At 42.4% G+C, this 23,004-nt stretch overlaps 1 protein-coding gene across 1 annotated transcript; it reads left to right on the forward strand.

Annotated features, from left to right (window-relative positions):
- The first annotated feature begins 1,367 nt into the window (after positions 1-1,367).
- On the forward strand, positions 1,368-20,585 carry CAV1 (caveolin 1). Its single transcript, XM_051642688.1, has 3 exons — positions 1,368-1,560; positions 2,494-2,658; positions 18,210-20,585. Exons 1-3 carry the CDS (start codon positions 1,531-1,533, stop codon positions 18,549-18,551), a joined length of 537 nt encoding a protein of 178 aa, XP_051498648.1. The 5' UTR covers positions 1,368-1,530; the 3' UTR covers positions 18,552-20,585.
- Positions 20,586-23,004: the final 2,419 nt, after the last annotated feature.

A 23,004-nucleotide genomic window follows, 5' to 3' on the forward strand; every position in this document is an offset into this window, starting at 1 on the left:
TTCAATCCAGTCAATCGACCCAAAACACAAGCAAATGCTTGGACAGCTGAAAATATTTTAATGATGGCCTAAGTGAATTATTGCATCAATAAGAAACTACGGATATTTTTTGAAATACAACTAACTTGGAAAGTTGGAAAACATCCATCAGAGCATTTATTCTAAAGTTTACTAGCAATATAAACTCTTCACTACTAACTGATGACCATATCAGTAATATGTGTCAATGTGGACTGCCTTTTCAACAGGTGCAGTATGTACATCTGTGGATCTGACATCCATCTCAGCCAGTGGTCTTGTACAAGGTCATTTTTCTGTTGAATTGTCAAAGCCAAGTATACTGCAGTTAAGAATTTTCTACTTCTGTTGCTGCAATTCTGTGCAAAACGGCACAACACCAAGGTCACTATTTTTCTGTTAATGTTCTAAATCTTGAACCATGGTTTGGTTTCCTAACAGAAAAACTGATGGCTGCACACACACACACAAAAGGGCAAAATATAGCTCATGCAAGATGGCTCAGGTTAGGGTTGCAACGGCACTAAATGCTGATGTGTGTAAATTAGAGATCTGTAGTGCCGCTGCAACCCTGCCTGAACCATCTTGAATACACTGATGAATCCTTACAGCTTTTACACCAACATATGCCCTTGAGCTTACAAAGGACCTTGAGAACAAAGCATGGCAAAATGACGGTGTCCCAGCACGTCTCTTTAAAAGTAAATCCCAGGGGCTAATATGCATGGCAGACACACATAGGTCAGTCTCCTCCCCGGGGGAAATATAGTACAGTTAAAGTGCAGGACTGTTAAATATTTGCATAGTTTTGAAATGAACCAGTTGAGAAAATCTTTTCTCCATCCCAAGGATGTCCAAGTTTCCACAATTGTTCCTGGGGCAGCGACCATTATGTGTAAACTATTGTCAATGCCGGGGGAGAGGGGGGAGGAGGGGGGGAGCCCCACAAACGCCTCGCTCACTCTGGATGTGAAACACAACTAAAGCTTTCCATATCCTCATTGCTTCCTTGCCCCCCCCCCCCCCCCCCCCCGCTTTCCCCCTCGCCTCCCTCCCCCCACCCCGGTTCGGGTCTGCAGCACACAGGCACCGTCTCCCCCCGCCCAGAGCCCAGCGGCGGGGACCGGCTGCCGAGGGTCGCGGACGGCCGGTGGGAGGGAAGGCGGTGCAGAGAAGACCTTTTCCCTTTCCCCGTCGTATCTCTGTCCCAGCGCGGCGTGTCCCGAGCATCCGGGACTGGGTCCGCCCGCTTCCAGGTTGCCGGGGCAGGGCCGCTTTCCCCTCCCACCCCCGGCGGCTCCCAGCCGCCCTGCGATGTGCCGGGCCCTACCGCGGCTTGTCATCCACCCCAGCCAAAGGCAGGGAGCAGCCCCTGGCCGGCGGCCAGCCGTCTCTCTCCCAGCTACCTCCCCCGGGCCGGCCGCTCCGCACAGCAGGATCCTCCTGCCTCCGGTCCTACAAGTTATAGCGCAGGGACACCCGCGGCAGAGCCGCCAGCCAGACCGGGGCAGCATGTCCGGCACCAAATACGTAGACTCGGAGGTAGGACCGCTGCGGGGACGGAGCCGGGACGCTGCCAGAGCTCCGCCGGCTGCCCTTGCCGCCCTCCCGCTCCGCGCCCGCTACCTGCAGCGGCTCGGCCCCCTCCGCGGCTGCCGCGGCTGCTGCGCCAAGGCCCGGCGGACGAGAGGGACGGGGCGGGGGCGCGGCTCGACGGCGGAGCCTGCGGCCGGCGCCCGGCGGGGAGGGCGGGCAGCCGGGCACCGGCGGGAAGCCGGGCACCTGCGGGCAGGGACAGAGGGTCTCGGGGGAGCTCGTCCTCTGCCGCCGGGGCGGGGCCGCGGTGATGGGGGTCGTACGCTGAGGGTGGTATATGGAGGGGGCTACGGCGGGGGCGCCGCCGTGAAGGGGGCACGGTGATGGCTGCGCGTGAAGGGTGGTATAGTGAGGGCAGTGTAGTGAGGGCAGTGTAGTGAGGGCAGTACGGTGAGGTTACCGGGGTAGAGGGGGCACAGTGAGGGCGCTGTGCTCCAGTCCGCACGGCGAGGGCGGCATAGCGAGGGCAGCGTGGGGAGGGCGGTATTGGGAAGACAGAGTGGGGAGGGCGTTATGAGGAGAGCGCTGAGAGGGGAGCCCCGTGGGGGGCCACGCTGCCCCCTCCCGCTTAGGGGCGGCTTCGCTCCGCCCTGGGCGGGGCGCGGGGCAGGGCGCGGGCGGTGCGGGGCGCGGCGGGGCCGGAGCACCGGGCGGCGGGAGCGGCGGCCAGTGCCGTGCCTGGTACCGCGGGAGTGTGGTTGGCGCCCCGCGGCTGCACTTAAATAACCGGGGCGAGAGCCGCCCCGCAGCCAGCCTCTCGTCGCTCCGCTCTCCCCGCGGTACCCGGGCCCGCCCTCCTGCGCGGCCGGGCCCTGCCCTCCCCGCCCCTCCTCGGCTCGGCTCTCCCCTCCCGCCCGCTCTCCCTCTCCCTGTCCGCAGGGCTTTCTGTACACGGCGCCCATCAGGGAGCAGGGCAACATCTACAAGCCCAACAACAAGATGATGGCAGATGAGCTGAGCGAAAAGGCGGTGCACGACGTGCACACCAAAGAGATCGACCTGGTCAACCGAGATCCCAAGCACCTCAACGATGACATGGTCAAGGTGAGGGGGCCGAGGCGGGACGGGGCGAGGGGCCAGGCCGGTTCCGGGCAGCTGCCTGTCCTGCCGAGACAGAGTACGCGGGCACGGCCAGGGCGACAGCAGCCTGCGAACCGCTTCGCTCCACCTGCTGCAGGAGGGGAAGGGCCAGGGGGGACGTTCGTAACGTATTTGTCTTTAAAAAAAATAAATTAAAATGCAAGCGAGAGGGTGCAGGAGAAAGGCGGGCTCCTTGCAGAGGCGGGTCGCGCTGCATCCTCCGGCGGGCTGCCCTGGCTCTCCCTCCCTCCGGGGCGGGGGCTTGCGGCAGCCCCTGGGGGGAAGGGCGCCCCGGCCCGGGGTCCTGCAGCTGTGGTCAGGCAGGTCAGCCCGGCGGCCGGGACATCCCGCCTGGGACCGAGGGAGCGGGGGAAAATGTTGCGTGACCTTAACTAACACCGGCAGAGGGATTTTCCTTCCTTCGGGCACGCATGGAGGAGGCAGGGCAGGGAGGTGGCACCAAACAAGTGGAGTCTGAGGGAGCTGCGTTGCCGTGCAAGGCCTGCGGGACTCTCCCTAAACCAAGTGGGGGCAAAATCAGAGGTCCTGGTGCTCGTTTGGATTTGTGTCCTTGTTTTGTTTTGTTTTCCTTGTTTTTTTTCCTTCCCTCAATAAATGATAAATAGAAACAATTAAACTAAGTCTAACTGCGCCCTTGTGTAGATTTTTTTTCTTCAGGTTTTTAATTCAGAGTTTGACTGTTTTGACAAGTCAGGGTCGATGGAGCTTTTTGCTTGAAGTTGCTTTGGTCAGAAAAATCACAGAGCTGGTTCTTCTCTTAGCAGACAAATTTTATACTATCTATGTGAAAATTGAGGATGGCTCATCTGGGCTTGTAGAACCTAAGAAAAACAGGACTTGCCCAGTCATGGGTGACTAAACCATGAATTGGCTTATTTAGTGTCCAGCAGAGTCAGTGTGTGCACTTCACTATGTTTGTTGGTCAGGAAGACCCATTATTGAAAAAGAGAAATATTGCATTGTTTCCAGAGAATCAAAAGTTGGACTCTGGTCCTGGAATGTATGTCAGTGAAATAATTCACGCTATGTGTAGACAACATAGCAAAGTCCCAAGTAAACTCAAATTCCACTGGCTGCAGCACAATTTGAAGGTGCTCATTATAACTAGACACTGTGCTGGATCAATGCTAAGAATTATCCCTCAGAACTATATTTTTAGGGAGCCATTGTCAGCTTTGCCATCTAGAAAGAAAAGGCATAAAGTTTGTATTTGTTAAGAAAAAGTCACCTGTGTACCTAATGATACAAAACTGCCATTAAAATGGTTGATTTTAAAAAGGAGAGAGCAATTCTTTTTCTTCTAACCACGGAGGAGCAGCTGGGCAGAAAGGGAATATGGAGCTGAAGAATGAGACTGCATCATGTCTTATTGCGTACATCAACAGAAGAAGTCCCCAAAGCAACCAAACCTTCTGAGGATGAGTCATAGCCCCCAAGCAAGTCAGAATCTGGGTGTCCACAAACTTAACTAGGGAAGGAAAAATCCTGCTGGGAAAAGAGGGAGACCACTGATGGAAAAACCTCCTAACGAACTTGAAAGATACTGGAGTGTGCAAAGCCCATCTTGCCCTCTCTGCCTCCCACACGGGCAGTGATTAAGAAGGTTTGTTACATCCAATCATCCAAAAGAAAGTTGTAAAGAATTACAGGAATGGAAAAACATCTTTTCAGTTCGTCCTTTTGAAGTAATAGTGGACCAACACATTTGCTGAAAACCAGCAAAGAGCCAGAATACTGGTACCACCTCTGTGTCAGCAGGTGAACTCTTGATACTGCACGTAGTCACATCAAGACACAGGAATGTATCAAAATGAGTTTGATGTTAACCAGACAGGATCCATTTTGCATCATAAAACCAGCAGTATTTGTAAAACATGGACATCATAAAGAAACATTTCTCTGCTTTGTTAAAAGAATAAATAAGAATTATTTTTATTTTTGTGGGTATTTTGTGGATCGGTCCAACCTGAAAAAGAGAGAGGAATTTTGCCACAATCTGAGTTATTTGGACACTGCTTTCAGATTCAGCCTATTAGATGTAGCAATAAAGTTCAGACCCAGTACCTAGGGGACAGGCTTGGATTGGGTTGAAAGTACACAGGTTCATTTTCTGCCTTATCCATGAATCTGTGCACCCCTTCTGTCATGCATCTACCTTTCTTACTTCAGCTGTAAATTATCCAGGCAGAATGTAAAACATAGACTTGTATAGCAAAAGGAGTCCCCAGTCTCAGTCTGTTACTGAGAAAGCCAGAGGAAAAAAAAAATGTTCAGGAGTGTTACAGAGCCAGAAGTGTGGTTCAGGCTTAGCTCAATTTTGTTTAGAGCCATTGCTTTTTTCCAGATTCAGAACCTTCTGCTTTTTAGCCAGCATTTAATGCATTTCTTGCCACTTGACTATGAGGCACAATAGCATGGAAACTGGGGACAAATCAGTCAGCCATGAAACAGAAATGATTAGACAGAGAACGAGGAATCTGCTCTGTAAGCAGCTCTGTAAAAGGCCTCAGTGTTGTCTGCATTCAAATACTTCCCATAGCACATTTTAAAATAACCCTTGCTTGTGAGAAGCAGGAGACGTGTTCTCCGGTAATTCAACACACAGCACCTGTACAGCTTCCTCTGCAGCAGATACATAGTGTAGGCAGCAATAGGGTAGGGATCTGGGCAAGAGGGAGAGACCTAGTCTAGATCCTTGCATAAAACAAGATGCTTTATACCAAAGTTATGGGTGACCTCAACTTTGCTTACAGTTTATCGTCAAATTAGCTACCAAGTGGAAGTTAAGTGCTGAGAGGTTTCCAGAAATATGTGGTGAATCACTGGATTTCTGTTCAGAGAGGGGTGGCAATGAGGTCTTGCCTCTGAGGTCTGCAGATAGCAGTTGGCAGCTCTGTGCTGGAGGAAGCAAAATATAGTAAAATCACCAGAATTTCCTTCCTGTTCTAATTCCTTCAGTGGGGAGCAGAAAGGAAGGAGTTTCTTCCTCATACGATGACCCTCATGCATCATCTTGGCAGGGGGAGAACATGCAACAGTGTTCATGTGCTTTGAGGCATTGGCTTGTGAAGTTGGCTAGTCATGCAAGGAGGGAATCTAGTGAGAGAGAAAAAGTCTCTGTGCACCTGGGAGCTCTCCAGGAGTCAGTCTGGTAATTATACAGCTATTTATCTCACAGTTATATCTATTTCATATGTCCTTCACTGGACGATTATGCTCTTGGATTTGAGTCCCACATTTTTTGTTCGCATGTGATGAGACACAACAAACAGGACAGAAAGCAAATAGGTTTTTTTCTGTCATTCATTTCCTGATTATGCAGGATTCACATTAACGTACCTGAAGTTCAGCCTTTGCTCTTCCTGTTTCCCAAACTTCATATAAATTACAGCCTTCCAACTCTTTGGAGTTCAAATTTTCTCAAAGTATCAGTAGTCAAGTCTGCACAAAGTTTACTGAGTTTGGAAGACATGAAGGAGGAGGGAAATGGTATTGCTGCAGCTTGCACCTCTCGGTACTTCCTTGCTTCTTGCTCAGGATGGGGATGGACCTTGTAGCCAGCCAACCTTGTAAAGTCTACTCCTTTGGGTCTAGTGAGGACCAAACATGCATTCACAGCTGCAGCCAGATTACAGTTTTTTCCTACGGTGGTGTGCCAGGAAGGAAGGCCTGTGCCTGGTCTACTGTCCAGAATATTATTACTATTTTGTTTTAAACAAGTGGTGTCTATCTGCTACTTGTTGCGTAAGAGTACTTTTCTCCCTGGCAAAAAAGTCCAGTACTTGGCTCTAGATGGAAGGATGCAGAGCTTTTGTACCAAGGTTTAAACAGTTATGTATTCATGCTGACCACTTAAAGCTTAATGCAGTTCAGGGCAATTCAGCTCACTGCAAGGAAAAGTCTGGAATTTTTAGTCAGATGTTGATAGATACCATAACACACTCATGTAGGCATTAGGGAGGAAAGAATTAGTCAGCCATTTAAGAACCGTTTACAATTTCTGTCACTCTAATAAAAAGAGAGGTTTTTAAAAAAAAACATTTGCCATTTTATTTAGTCCTTCACAGTTACAGTCCTTCCCTGTTGTGCTGAGCAGGGTGTAAGATGCACAGAGAGATGACTAGGCAGAGCATCTCCCATCTCCACGCCTGAGAACCTCTTGGAAGGGAAGCAGGTGTCATTCCCTGCTCTTTTCGTATGAGAGGGCTGAGACATTGAGAACTGTCACTCAGATGTGACAGCAGGCAACAGCTTGGGAGGAACAGAATTCTGCTCTTCAACAGGCTAAAACATGAGAAAAGCAGCTCAGTCAGGTGTTGTTTTGTTTTTTTTAATCAAGGAATTAAATTAAATCGAATGCAGAACCTCTTTCCGTGTTTTCAGATAGAGTTACAAGTCCCATGGAAATAGGAAAATATACATTTAAATACATCAATATAAATATATAATATATAAATACATTTTTATATGTAAAATATGTGTGTATGTTCGAATCAAGCTTGTCATTTGGGCTCTTGCTGTTGGCAGTGGTGGACACTAGATGCCTCTGGAGGCAGATTTACATCACAGAGTTTGGGCATAACCGTATGACAGACTGAGTGATGTACTCAAGGGGCATGTTTTCTCTCCATTGAAGACAGATGTAGCTTAGACACAACACCTTGCTTTTACACATCTGTATTTTAATGCAGTTATTCTGAAACTCTGTATCATGTTAATGTCCAGCTGTGGGGTTTAGATTTAGAATGCAAGAACAGTCAAACATTTGACTTTGGCTACCCACATGATACAATTGTTTCAAATACTTCTTCCCAGGCTAGTCTAGGAGTGAGAGATAAAATCTTGAATCATGAATGCCGGTTTATATGACAGCTGAGCGAGGTTTTAGAGCTCTGAAAAACAGTTTTCTTGCATATTAATTAGGAGTTCCTGGACATGGAATTTGTGGATGTCCGTAAGATTGCAAATTATAATGGCATCTGTTCTAACAAAATAGTCTTTCTCAAAAAATGTGTTTGTGTTTAAGCTCGTAGTCTTATTAAAGCCTTATGCACTGTCTTCTTGCTTAGCATGATGAACATGACTCATAAGCCCATAGGAAAATATTCATTTGATGGCCATGGGGACAGAGCCAATGATTCAGCATGGATGTCCCCATTGTTAGAATTTCTTTGACACCCTTATATTCAGAGGAGACAGATAGTTTCTGTTTCTGATAAATTCAACAGAATTCAGATTATACATTAGAAAATGTTAAAACATTTTTAATTAATTTTAGCATTTTTAGCCCACTATATGGGGAGAAATGGTATCTTCTCTTGCAGCGAGTATGGATGTCTATGCAAAAAAAAAAGTAGTGTTGAAATCCAAAAGTCTCCAGAGAGAAGAGGGAAAATGTGTATAGTATAGTGATCTGTCCACAAGGTCCCTAGTGAGAATTTGATCTTTGTTGTATTTTAGGCAACAGAAAGAAGAAAATACAAATTAACTTGGATGATTCTGTAAAACTTGTGATCTCTGGAAAACTGGAGAGACTTATAGTTCTGAACTAAGATAAGTTTGTATGTCCCAGAGCTCTCAAACACCCTTGTAATACACATACAGTGCAATGAAATCTATGTTGGCAATTGATTTTCTGAGCTTTTTGATCCAGAACTACCATCTCTCTTCTATTTTCCAGACAAATGACAGTAATAAAAATTGTCTTGGACTAAAAAGGGCTTATTATTTTGAAGATGAAAGATAAGCTATTCTATTTAATTTCATTTTATTTATTGCGTGGCAGGTTTAATTCAGTATCTTATTTTTTTTTCCTGGCAGATTTCTTACGAAAATGTCCTTTGATAGTTTCAAAACAGAGTTTGAATTTCATGCAATGTATTTCTTCTCAGAAATCATGTAATCAGCTTAGTATTCAAACCCACAAATAGTTTCAGTACCATTATCCCTATTCTAAGGAGCACATTAATTGATAGAACTTTCACTCAGGCATTATTCAAGATTAGTTTTTATTCAAGGTAGTAGAGGAGTTATGCTACAGGTGTTAGTAGGGCTGTACAAGGATGGGTTTTGTCCAGTCTTCTACTCATCTGGACCATGTATCTTATTTTCAAGTAAATGCAAACTGATAAATTCAGCTTTGTCAATAAGAAGTTAGAAGATTCTCTCACAGCTGAAGGTGAAAGCATCACATTCCCTGTCCAGACTCTCCTTGTGCTGAATGTATACTCCGACTTCCAAAAAAGGCTGGAGGAATCTCACAGATGGATTGCAACAGTTCCTTTGTCAGCTTTGAAATCCCTTCTCAGAATTTATTTTTTTTTTTTCCTCAGATTAATTACTAACCTCAGACCAGGTTAATATCTGCTGTAGACCTCAGCCATAAGTCTGGTGTTTTATGAAGTCCAGGTTCATATATCTCTGTTCTAGTGCAGTTTATGAGGAAACAAGAACTGTAGGCAAATGATGCTGTAATTTTTAGGAAATGCTAAAGAAACGGTTACCTCATATTTAAGGACCAGTAACTTAAGATCTTCCATAAGAAAGACAATTTGCCAACAGAAGTGCAGAGGTATTTTTTTTTAAAAAGGAACTGAGAGGCAGCTGGGCATCTCTTTGTCAGCAATAAGCTTATTCAGGTAGAAATGAGGGAAAAGGTGAGAACAAGTTCCACAGATTTACTAGAAAGTATGTCAGCAGTTGACAGGAATGTGTTTGTGGGTCATGTACCCAGTAAAGAGTTTCTTCTCCTTTGACTCACTTTAGAAATGATAGAAAAAAATTTAAAAAAAAGGAATTTCAGATCTAAAGCACCCTCCAAAGGTGCCCATCTCTCTCCACATACTACTGGAGTCCAAGGTCACTGTATTTCCTTTCCTATTAGTGCTTAAATTTATGAAGCTTGAAGGTAGAGCAAATTCTAAAAAGTTATACTTAATAGCAGTTTATTATCATAGTAGCAGCTCTGTAAACCTGCATCGAAGGCAATATGATTCATTCATACACAATTAATTCATAAATCTATTTTTATATCGAAGATGTATTTATACAATATGTATAATAGAAAAATAATACAAAAATCTATTTACATATTTCATTTATTAACATTTCTGGAATCAATAAAAAATTTCCATTATCTTTAGTGTAGTCAAAACTTCACTCAGTGTTCATGTTGATGAACAAACAGATGAACAGACATATGTGGATGTACATATACACAGACATATTAGAGTTCTTTGCTAAAGTACTTATTTCAAACAAGAAACTGTGAAACATGAGATATAATAAAATAGAGATAGCTTCTTAAGAGTTTTTCTTTAGGAAAACTGCAACAACCTCCCAGCAGCCCATTTCCAGGGAGGATAAGAGCCACTTTGTTTTCTGATTGCTTACTACAACAACATCAGTGTATTTTCCAAGTAACTGGCTGACATGATATCCCCACCTGCACAGGAAGTTTCTCTATATTTCAGAGGAGTCCAGATGTCTCCGTGAAGCTGCTAGTCTTTCCTTCAGCTGGACTATATTGAGACAGGACAGGCAACTGCTTCAGGAAGAGATCCCTGGAGAATGGCTGGTTTCTGCAGCTCTGACCCGTTGGCACCAGCCACATTTTTCTCACAAGTATTTCCACAGATTCTGGTGAGCCTGCCCATCTGATAAAACAGCCCACCACCAGGGCTTTTCTGGCATGTAATCAGTAATTCAGCGTGGGCAGGGAGTAGGGGGTTGTTCTTTCAGTAGTTAGTAGCAAATTTATTTTTTTTTTGGCTGTTTTCATTGATTTTCAGTTTGTGAAATGGTGGTCTGCGGTCATGATGTTTTTCTAAGTGATGGTATTATTTAAAATTGTTCACAACCCATTTGAATATATGTTATGTGTGCAGTAGGGGTCACTCCTGACCAGACTGGTTTTCTTCCCTGCCAAGAAGCGTGTAGTCCCTCAACTCTACTTTCCAACATTAATATGCTTGTTTGTTAAAGCATTGTTTGCTTTTCTGGCATACTCTATAGTACTCAGAAAAGAGTCACTGTTTCCATTAAGAGATCTGCTGGCAGAACACTTTTCTTGCCATATTATGGAAAGCAGGCACAAGGAGACAGGGAATGTAAGGCAAATGCAGTGGTCAGTTTAAGCAAGTCACTGGAGTGGAACAGTTCTGCTTGCTTGTTAATGGTTTCATTCACTTTGGAATTATTTGTTTGTCATTTTTTCTGCACTTAACCAGCCTTACATAAAAACTATGGTCCTAGCCATCTGCACTCATGGCATCTTTTTTACTGCAAAGGAGTGAATGTTGTGCCTGCTGATCTGGCCAGTCCCCAGAAGACCAAGTGTGTTTTGAAGACAGCATTCAAGGTTCACAAGCAGAGCCTAATCTTGCTGCAGCCCAGTCTTGGGGGACTTGCAGGGTTCCCTTGTTAGATGCTTGCCACCATACCAAGAGTCAAGGTCATTTCTTGTCTTGTGATGGAACTGATTGCATCTCTGAATGCTGCTGGATATTAATGTTTTGTAGTCACCTATGCTATACCCTGAGGCTCATGAATACTCTGGAATAGATGGACTTTACTGCACGCCTGACAGCACCTAATGTTGGCTGTTGAAAACAATGATTAGTGAGGAAACAGAACATCTAGGCATAATGAAGCTCTGTGTTTTCAGGAGCAGAGTACCAGCTTCTCTACTACAGGTAAACATTTACCAGATGGAGATTACACAGCGCTCTTAAAATTGTGAACAGGTCTCCTGATGTCTGAGAGGTGAGGGAAGGGAGAAAAGCAGCTTTACTCCCATAAGCCCCAACACCCCCATGGTCTTTCCCTCAGATTCAACAGAAAAAACCTATGCTTTTTTCATCATTTTCTGATAAACTGTGGCAGTGGTTGGGAAGACAAGCATCAGCAGACATGGAAACATAGTATTTCATAGGGTCAAGGAAACATCTAGATGTTTGATTTCACTGATCTAACTGAATGGCTGTTGGCTTATTGCTTGAATTTTTTTTCTGCTGCTGTGATGCCCGTTGTTCTCCAAGCACTGTATTTGGCAATTTTTAAGTTCCAAAAAGTATATGAAAGTACAAAAACTAATAATGGTCTTCTACACTCAATTCATTTTCTTGTTTTTAATAACACACACCATGGCCTTCATCAAAGTTAGTAGTGCTGCACCTGTCCTGAACATCAGTTCCCAAGTGTGACTTATGCCATAGAAAGACTTGTCATTTTGTCATCTTTTATACATTTTCTTTTGCAGAATGTTTCTTTAAACAGACATTGAATGCATTGGTAAAACTTGCAAATTGCATTTATTACAAGAGAAAAAAATATAATATCTGCTTTTTTTCTATATCTCTGTTTCAAGTCTCACAGGGACATTGTAATATGGTGAAACAATATTATACTTACAGTTTTGGTATCAGAGAAAAACCTGTTTAAAAACAGCACAGAGTAAGTAGTAAAGACAGTTTCCATACTGTGCTAAAAATGTAAAAGAAACTAGCTTGTGACTTTTCCCTGTGTAACTATACGTTCAGACTTGACTATAGCCTTGGTCTGATAGGAGATGTGAGCATATTGACATAAGTGGGACAGTTCACAATTTTCAGGTTGTGTGCATATATAAATGTTTTGCCTGATCAGAGATATGAGTGGTGGATCAAGAGAGATCCGGTAAGGACCTAAGCATCCTTTCACTGACTCCCAAAGGTACTGATGGCACTCAAAAACGTGGGGATCCTCAGCACTTGTTTGAGTTTCTCCTCTAGAGTAGCAGTGGTGCCTGTCTGTGCAAACTGCCTGCTCTGAGCACAGTAGCAGAATACAGCTACAACACACAAAATATCTGAATAATTGCAGTTACAATCACAGAAACGTAGATTAGATCAAACCCCCTATAAAATGTTGATGGCATCAATAATTAATTTTTTTTCCTGATAGCACCAACACAGTAAATTTTTCAATTTAGTGGATATTATGTACCTCAAAGAACGAACTTTCAAGGAGAAGCACAACTGGTGAGTGGGCAATTTGAGGTTGGCATTTAACACACCTTCCCAACCTGCCAGGTTTTGATACGTACGGACTAAAGTGGCGAGGTCAACAGGTCATCTATTTTTGCATGTAACTAATATATCAAGTCAGCTGGGGATTTTTTGAAAGAAACAGTAACTTCACACTGCTAAGCTTTTATTAGTTAGTAGTTTTTTTCTTCAAACAGACTTTGAAAAAAGAAGACAAATTGCCCATACCATTTCCCTTTCTTGTAAATAAATCTCTTTTAGAATCAAAGAACGTTCCTTAATTTCCTGATACAAGTTTAATAAACATATGCAGAGCAAAAGAAGCTGTGGTAAGTAGCAGAATCAGACAAAAGCTTCAAGCAAAGTAAAAGCTGGCTTTACCAAACTGAATAGTAGGAAACAAAGAATAGCTGAAGTCAGGAAGTGTATTGTAGGCATGGAACAGGAGTTGATAGTGTTTAATGGCTTTGGCTAAAACAGGAGGCTGAAGTGAGTTATTAGCATCCCTTAGAGGGTCAAAACAAATTTCTTTCACTTCTAGTGAACGTGCCTGTGTATTCGTTGGCTTGGCAAATAACTAATGTGATCTCACAGCACACCCTGACAGCTCTGGAGGAACAAACTGCGCACTGAACATGCCGTATACCCAACAAGACCTGTGCCTAACCTAAGCATGCCTTTGGGTAGACAAAACAGAGTTCTTCACAGATCTATGTGTGCGTGATGCTTTGGCGAAAGTGGTCTTGGCAACAATACCCTAAAAAAGGTATCTTACCCTTGCAAGCCAGTTAGACTAATTTCTAGAAATTAGAGTGTCTTTCTTCCCTAGGATCATATTTCTGGCCACTTCTCTTTCTCCTGTCAATCCTATTTTTACTTTACTTAGTGCAGTTGGAGTCCCGTTACCAGTCTGATGACACTCACTATCACTGAGTGCTACTGAACTGAAAACCAGAGGAGAGTAATAGGAGGGCCTGAGGAGTGAGTAATTCCAGTGACATAAATGTAACCCATAGCAAGGCAAAATGCATCCAGTCACCCATTCCTCCTGCTGCTTGTGGAGGACTGATCCCTATGAGTTAAAAACAGGATCTTTCATGGGAGTGGTTCAGTGCAGGAAGAATATGGGTGATATCTCAGTTCCTGCAGCATAAAGACTTTTCTGTACTGCCTAAACAGTGAAATAAATAGAGCATTTCCCAGCCAGTTGATCTGTACGTGATCTCTTAGCAGCTGAGAAGAGCCCAGATCACTTCAGCTCCTTGCCTGTCTTTATTTAGACTGCACACTGCTGTGGGTAAGTGTGGTTTTGAGACAGCACCGCAGAGGTTTGCGTTCCAGTGGCAGCTGGACTCTGGACGTGTACCTAATCTCATAACGTTCCTATGGCTTTCAGGGTCATAGCAGCTTCATTTTAACACTGTACTCAGCTGAGAGTTTTTAGAGTTGCCAGGCTATGTTTCTGTCTTCACGCTCAAGTTCAGTTTGGTATCTCCCTTAATCAAACTGGAGCAATGTGGAACATGAGACTTGAGGAATAATGAGATGGGAAAGATGTGGTAGTAGGACATCAGCTATGATTTCTAGAGCACCATCTATGTAGCTTCTGTGCATTGGCAGAAACATTCCAAGAGCTGTTGAGATTGCTCCAACAGAGTAACCTCTTGACAATTGTTCGTGAATACACCTCTGCTATCATCTCACAGACAGACTGATTCCTTTTAAGACAACTGTGCATGATTTGAGCTGGGAAATCCTGGCCAGAGATATATCATATATGTTCTAATATTAGCATCATCTCCTGGAATGAGGACAGGGCTCTCCATCTGGCAATGGTATTTGGCATGATTCTTCTGTCAGCTCTGCAGGGTTAACTCTGTGGACATCTTGGAATGCACAACAGGCTAAAAATATTAGTTACAGAGAATCAAGATTACAGAAAGTTTACCATTTCATTTGAATAAAAGTGAGTTTACTGGCTTCCATTTTGCAGGAAAACATTCATTATAATGAATTATTTTGAAAATAATTGAATTACGGGCCAGTCCTACTATTTATTTTTAAATTTCTAGGAAATTCATACAAAGCTATGGTTTCTTTTTTGCATGCCAAAAATACTTTGCTGATAAAAATAGGTCTCACTTAGCTAAATTAAAAATGCAACCATGAAAAGGCTGATGGAACTCAATGCAAACTTGCTTTCCTGCTGAGATTTAATATTTCCCTTATAGACCAGTTGAAAAAACACAAGAAAGACTCCACCACAACTGAACTGAATAAAAAGACCTTAGGCATGACCCTGAATAGCCCTCAATGCACTGGACTGCTGTATGATGGCTGTGAGCACAAACTGGCTCTGTCAGGGATCACAGCATCAACTGCTGGGAAGCATGCAATAAATTGCCAGAAGTTTTAGAATAAGGGAGCTATGCTCAACCATGTAGTCTTCATAGAACCATAGAATGGTTTGGGTTGGAAGAGACTTCCAAGATCATCTAGTTCCAACACCCCTGCCATGGGCAGGGGCACCTCCCAGTAGACCAAGTAGCTCAAAGCCCCATCCAACCTGGCCTTGACCACTTCCAATGATAGGGCATCCATTCATGTAATAGCAGTGTTTTGAGAAGCAGCTTTTTTTGCTGTATCATCTTGGGTTTTGGCATCATCTGCATATTTTTGTTACCTGATTTCAAGGCAAACATTGATACTAAGCCAATACTCATTCTCTTTGAAAATGAGCTAACATGGGATATGGGCTACAATCAAAGGTTAACTTTTGAATAGTTGCAGAAGCAGATACTGTAAATATGCTTACTTGTGTATGCCAAAAAATAAGATAGATATATATATATGCTCCATAAACTGAGGCCTACATTTTTCCAACATGTGTAGTCAGTTGAATGAGATTGATTTGAGTGGAAAATATGCAAATTTTGAAATAATCTTTAGAGGGGAGTGGGAGGATGGGACTCTGTGATCTTAAAGGTCTTTTCTGACCATGACTATTCTGTGATTCTGTGATAAGACTATTATATGCCATCATCAGTAGATAGTGACTTCTTCATGTACACTTCCACAACTTTTACTTCTTTCTTTCATAATGCAGTCCTAAAATCCCGTGATTGATACAAGGCCATCTGTTTCATTTGGTAAAAAGATCACAATACATCCAGGAAGGTTCCTTGCTCTGTCTTACTGCACTGCATCTAACTTTTAATGACTGATTCATGTAATTACTTTATGGCAAATACACTTCGTAAAGCTTTTTTTTTCCTCCATTGTTTAGTCCCTAGACATGAACTAGTCTATTAACCCCACAATGAAAATAAAGAGCATATTGTCTGTGATGCCTTTCTGAGAATTTGAGTTATTTCCACCAGAGCTTCAATCTTGCACCCACTGGAATTACAGAGCCCTAATAATTCCCAATTTCCTGTCTTCAGCAGTGAACATAGAGTACTTTCTGTGCTTCTTTAGACACTATTGCAGAAGAGAACCATGATCCAAACTCTCTTTACATTTTCTCTGTTTTGTAGCTATTATTTAAAATTACGCTGCCTGGTTTCATAAAGTCCAGAAAGACTTTCGGCCCCACACACCTTTATGGACAAGTGCACAACGCTGAGATGTGCTCCTTGGGTACTCTGCCTGGACAAAATCTGCCATTGGTTTCTGTGAAGGCGGAATTTCAGCCCAAATGATACCTTCAGGTGTGATGGTGATGATGATGGTGAATTCCCCTCCCAAAGAACCATAGATCGCTTTCAGATCACTAAAGCCTAGTTCAGAGTGGCAGGTAAAGAGGGAGTTTATAGTTTGCATTATGTTTAGAGAGAAGCACTGGCTGAGACTGATGTTTAGGCCTAATAATATGTTGAATTAAGCCAGCTTGATATTAGGCTTTCAAGATATTTGGTATCACAGCTGATGCAGAAATTTCCTTCCAAGGACTTTCAAGCCCTTCAAGTAAATTGCACCTAGACTTTTCTTGCTTTAGAATGATCTTTCTTCTTTAAGAAACTGGAAAGTCCAGTGGTCTTAAAATATTTTTCCCTTAGTTGGTAATTTCTTTTTTGAGGTTGCTGAAGACTCAACAGGAGAGAAAGAGCAGTGCTTTCCAATTTATATGTATGTTTTAGATTTAAATGAGTAATTGTGAGACTTTTCCTACAGTATAAGAGATACTTACACTGAGTGTATGTATATTCACCTCCTTCCAGCACACTAAGGTACTGTTGCCTAAATTCCTGACACCACTGGCCCATATCATACTTACTCCACTCCTGTAAATTTTCACTTACAGCAGCAACAGCAACTCACTTTGGGATCCAGTCTCAGGAGTGCAATGTATTTTTTCTTTCATCTGATTTAAATAGTAACTTAGTTTCTTGCAAAGGAAAAGTCTTGTGATGTTCTTTTTCCTGTTGAATGCAGTACCTATACAGTTGGTTGTGCTGAATAAATTAAATATCCTGTATTGTGGGTTATATCAAACACATGTTTCTGTGACATGGAGCTGAACTATCATCACAATTCTGTTAATTTTCTAATAGAAATGTTATGACAATTAAGCTTCCTGAATGATTCAGTATTTCAACAGAGAGAGGCAAAACATGCCAGTTGGAATGCACTGTTTCCTTAAGTCAATTTTTGAACTATTTATGACGAATAGTCAAAACTATGAAATATGTGGAAGAGTGTGTTCTTTCTAAATATTAATATGTTAGCCTGGCTGGGTCTTTCATGAACAATGTTACCACATAAACAGGACAGGCTAGAACAAAATGGCTCTAATATGAAGAGCTTCCTTACTTCTAGTAAGATGAAAGAGCTCCCTAACGCTTTCAGAATAAGGAGGAACTCCACCAGATACAGGTCAACATGTAAGATTTTATTTTTCGTTCTATTAACAGCTATCTATGTCTGCTTCAAAGTATATATTTAAATAGCTACCCTCACCATTTATTCATGGTCAAAATTCAGCAGTGTTATACAAGGAAAGATCAGGTAATTCAGATGAATAAAACACATTTTATTGATGCATGCTTGAGGTGTGGAAAAAGTCAAAGTAGTAACTGCATTTATTCCATACGAAAAGATGTGAAATGGTTAAGTTAGGCAATGAAGCTTGATGTCTCTGTTCACCTGGTTCATCCCTTAAGTAGACTTCAGTGGTACTCTCTACCTTAAGGGTTGTAGAACATGAGGAAAATACATTGTGGGCAGTTCATCTCTGTCTGGATGTTAGATGTCTAATTTTGAGCTAATTATTGAGGCTCCCGGATAGTCACTGGAAAAAGGTTCTTGTCTTAAATGATGTGTTAAAATGGGTTTAATCATGTTGGGATGTAGGAAGTACATGCTTTGGTGCTTTGGCGCAGGACATCATTGCTGTCCAGGAAATGGGTTTCTGGAATCTACCCTTGATGCAAACATCTGACTGACCTGATTTTGTGTTCTTTGCTGCAGATTGATTTTGAAGATGTGGTTGCTGAGCCAGAGGGAACACACAGCTTTGATGGGATTTGGAAGGCCAGTTTTACCACCTTCACTGTAATGAAGTACTGGTTTTATCGTTTACTGACAGCTATCTTTGGCATTCCTATGGCTGTCATCTGGGGCATCTACTTTGCCATTTTGTCATTCCTGCACATCTGGGTGGTGGTGCCATGCATAAGGAGCTACCTGATTGAGATCCAGTGCATTAGCCGTGTCTATTCCATCGGCGTCCACACGTTCTGCGACCCACTGTTTGAGGCCATAGGCAAAATGTTCAGCCACATCCGAGCCACAGTACGGAAGGAGATTTGAGGGACGTTCCAAGGAGAGCCATCAGCCTAGGCAGGGGGTGGGGGTTTTGTGTTGTTTGGAGTGTTTTGGTGCCAGTTTCATGTTTCTCAAAGCAACACAGAGCAACTGGTGGTGAATATACTGGCCCAAAACAAAGAATCACTTGCTCAGTTTCTTATTCTAATGTTTATTCTTACTGGACTACATGCTTTTTTTTTTTTTTCTCCTTCAGTCTGCATTTCTAACTAACTTTAAATGGCTATTCTTCCATGCCAGCTGCATATAATTTTGCTGTCCGTTCAATTCAGAGACTGAAGTGTTGTTGGATGCCTTTTTATCTCACCCTAAATTTCTTGTGAGGTAAATCCACAGTGATACTGAAGAACGACAAAAATGCTTTCCAACACTGTAAAGCCATTCATTTTATTGTGGCCAAAGAGCACAGAGCTATTGCAGCAGAATGAACGTGACCAGCTGGCAGGTTTTAGCAGAATGTTCTTTTTCAATTGGATTGTCAGTTGACTGCAGCTATTTACAGTCATGGTCAGATATGGTGCACTATGAATAAATCAGTGAAGTAAACAAATTACTGAACTGCTATATGTCCCAAAAACCTAAGACAGTATCAGGTTGGAGACGCTGACACATGAAAACTTTTCGTGTGCATAAAAAGCCTTGGTCGGTGCCTGTCTCATTCTTTATGCCTTGGAAGTTTGCATTCAGTTGTTTCTCAACTTCTGTTAGGTTTGCAGAAGCAAACTGCAGTTGAGAACTGAAACTGGTTATTATGGAAATGTTTTTTCTGACTGTGACTTAACAACACATCCCTTGGTGAGCATTTAGGTGCTTATCTCATAGATTGGGGCTTTTTGTGTTGTTCTTTTTTTTTTTTTTTTTAAAAGTACCCAGATAAATACATATCACAGGTATGCCAGAGATAACCCTGAGTTACAAGAAAAGTAAAGGTGTGCCAAACACAACCCACATGAGGCCGAGGAGGAGCTGCCCCTGAGAGAGACATTTCTATCAGCTTTCAAAGCTTCCCTGTCAGCACCAGTCAGGTTGCCGCTAGCGCGCGGATTGTTTTCAGGACAAACGCTGAGTATCTTCCGGATGCTTTGCTGAGTCTAAACTAATCCATCACAAGAGATGATTTGGAAACTTCACGTTCATGGGGGGTTTTGTTTTCAGCTGAGCTGCAACATCAGGAAGTCTTAAACTGAGGGTGTTGTGTGAAACAACCGTGTTGCAAAGAACAGGGCCTGGAAAGCAAAGCCTTGGCAACACGTTCTGATGCTGTGACCTGCAGGAGCTTTTTGCCCTTGTGATAGTACTGTGTTCAGAGATGCTCTCTGCATCCCCACACGGTTTGCGTGAAGCATTTGTAAAAATAGTTGTGAGGCTCATCAGGTAAACTAGCCTGGGGCCTGAGCCTACTCCGGGTGGGATCTCCAGCAAACCAGTTCTTGACCTTGGAGAGTGCAAGATTTGTCCCTTGGGATGAGCATGGAGCTGTCTGGTACACCTACAGCTTTTTTTTATTTAGCGCTGATATTTCACGTATTGCTTTACCTAACACGGGAGTGCCTTCAGTTCAATTTCTGCCAAAGCATTGAAAACTTTAGGAAATGCTGCATTTTTTAGGGGGAGGGAAAGGGGGGAAAGAAGGGAGAAGATGCACAAAAAATTTACAAAGCTGTTAACTACTATTTGCATTTAAAACAGACACTGGTATGGATATAGTTTTATGTTTTTCTATGTACATAATGGAGAGTGTACTAGTCTAGATTTTTTTCAGTATTAAAAACCAAACGAGATTGTAAACAAATATTTTATCTTTTTATGAGGAAAATCACTCTGAAGAAAACCTTGATTTATGATATAAACTGCATATCCTGAAAGATGTCTGTTCACTTAGAGTTATTAGTCCCTAATCCGAATACATTGCTGATCCAAGATATTTACATTGTTGTTATACGCTTACAGATATAACTGACACTTTTTTAAAATTTTGCATGTACATTAAATACTACAATAAAAAGATGTTTAACAGTATCTCCTGTCTGATTTCTTTTCCTTGAAAGTCATGTTATTCGGAAGAAAAGCCCAATATTTCTTGATAAGGAAGCAGAAGGCCATTAAGTTTCTCAAGAAAGAAGGTGCAAAACAGTCTTAATTTGTGGTTCAGGATCTGACTCAGGAAGTTTCTCCAAAACAAAAGAAGTCATTTTTCTACCAAGTAAATATTTTCTGCTGCTAAATAAGTAGGCAGTAGGACTAGTGAACACAGCATTGAATAGGGACCCTAAGCTTGTTAAAATACTCAATTATGACAGATTTCTTTGCTTTTGTATTCCTCAGTTTCCCTGTATTTCAAATTAGGACAATTATGTTTACTTGTAGACTATTTTAATATCCAGTTAAAACAATGATATCATAATACAATCAGCTGCTTTTAGTTCATTTTACATAAAAGGCTTTAGCCATCCAAAATTCAGTCCTAGATTGTCCCAATAGCTCTTCAATTAACATTGTTTAAAGCTTTTGTTTTGAGTCCAGTGGAAACAAGATTGTTCCTAATAAAAGCTCATTAGCCTAAGCATTTAATGTATGGAAATAGGGGAGTGATAGCTTTTATCCAGCTGTGTATACACTTAACTTGTGACAGGACAGGACAGTTCTTTTCTATGGGGTTATTGCACAATACCTGTCACACCATTAAACTAGTACACAAAAGTCCAACAAAACAGGCAATTACATTTTGGCTTACAAATCTATTAACCCTATTGTAATGTCCAGAGGGCAGATGCCAACTTAAGGTAGTCTGTCATACGTTTTTCAATAGCAGAATGGTGTATTTAATGGTATTAATAATACAATGGTAGCAGAAAGTATGTTGGATTTGACTGGATTGTGAGAAAATTTAAAAGATTTTAAAATGCAAAAGGGAGATTGTAGTGTGGAAAAAAAAAGGCAAATGAGATTCTGGTATTCAAAAATATCTTGCTTTTGCAAAGAGCCTGATAAATTGAGGATAGTCACATCTATTCATCTCACACATTTATAATGTCATGTCTCCAAGACTCCTCCTGGGAGACATGTGCCGATTCCCCCTGTGAGAGCCATCTCCCTGGCACTTTGCTGGGTAGCAGTTGCAGGGCTGTGCTGTGGGTGAATCTCATACCTGTGCTCCTGCCAGGCTCTCAGTGTAATGACCCTGGTGATCAACACCACCGTCACGATGCATCCCATAGCAAGATTCAGGTCTGTCTACTGGGGACTAGGCATTAGCTGGTAGAGAGTTGCATCAGTCATTCTCCTATCATGGCTGTACAGATGGTGTAGATAGTCTTGTACTTCTAAATGTGAAAATCGGGGTCAAAAGCTACCTCAGAACCTGTGGGTTCAGGAGGGTTCCACACCACTTTCTCATCCTACCAGACAATTGTGTTGACTGTTGCTGGCCACTCTTCTCATCCTATGGGTCACCAGTTCTTAAGTTGTGCCATTTAGCATGAACCATTTTCTTTTAAATACTCTGGGGCATGTGGGGAGCTGGGCACTCCAGTAAAAAACAGCCAGAGCACCCAAGTTTTGAGAAATAGAGTGTCAGCTGCTTGGTTGTGTGGTTGATCCTTTGGAATTTGATTAAGAACAGTGGACTAAATACATTATACTTTTTGGAAATACATTTATTGGGATGAATGAGAAACCATAGACTTTTATTAATTATAGAGAATTTCCATAGTTGCACCCAGGCCATCTTTTGATTTGCTCTTGGGTTAAACTAGAACTGTTCTGTGTTCACTTGCTTTCATTGCCTTGTGCATCTCCATCCTTCTCCTTTTTTTCCTCATGTCTTGAGCAGCAGGAAAGAGGCTCTGAATGAAGTCTTTACTAAGGCAAAACATCTTTGTTATCTTTGTCTGTGTCTTACAAAGGTTATTTTTTCATTTTGTGTTATCTGACACTGGGATACCATATAATACAGGGTATATTATTTCTATCTTACTTCTGCAGAATTTTTAATTAAAATTTCAATTATGTAGTAGGATTGGCACATCCTGTCTTCAAGATGCTTTATTACGGTCTTCTGGAGGCACAGTGATAAAATGTTGCACATTGATAACTATGACAGTATATAAATGCGCAGTATTTTCACTAGATTTTAACTGCTTTTACTAAGGATGGAATAAGTGGGAAGAGAGTGCTAGACTGAGCACCAGCCCACGTCCTCCCTCACAGGCAAGGCACATTTTAGTGTTGATTCAAGATACAATCCAGAAAAGGCCCCAGGCTCAATGCCAGTAAGTAATTTGTGTTTGCTCTGAAAACCTGAATTTACATAATCCTGGAGACGCCTTAATTTCCTTGGCACATAATTGTCAGTAAAACTCACTGCAAAGGTGCCCAGGTCATGCCTACTGACTGCTGAGACTTAAAATTGAGATGTTCTTCTGGCTGCCACGTTCTC

The sequence above is a fragment of the Apus apus genome, chromosome 1 (assembly GCF_020740795.1).
Source record: "Apus apus isolate bApuApu2 chromosome 1, bApuApu2.pri.cur, whole genome shotgun sequence".
Classification (NCBI taxonomy): Eukaryota; Metazoa; Chordata; class Aves; order Apodiformes; family Apodidae; genus Apus; species Apus apus.

Coding starts and splice junctions, on each gene's coding strand:
- CAV1 (XM_051642688.1), top strand. CDS start 1,531: ATGTCCGGCACCAAATACGTAGACTCGGAG. Junction 1,561..2,493: donor CCAAATACGTAGACTCGGAG/GTAGGACCGCTG, acceptor CCCTGTCCGCAG/GGCTTTCTGTACACGGCGCC. Junction 2,659..18,209: donor TCAACGATGACATGGTCAAG/GTGAGGGGGCCG, acceptor TCTTTGCTGCAG/ATTGATTTTGAAGATGTGGT.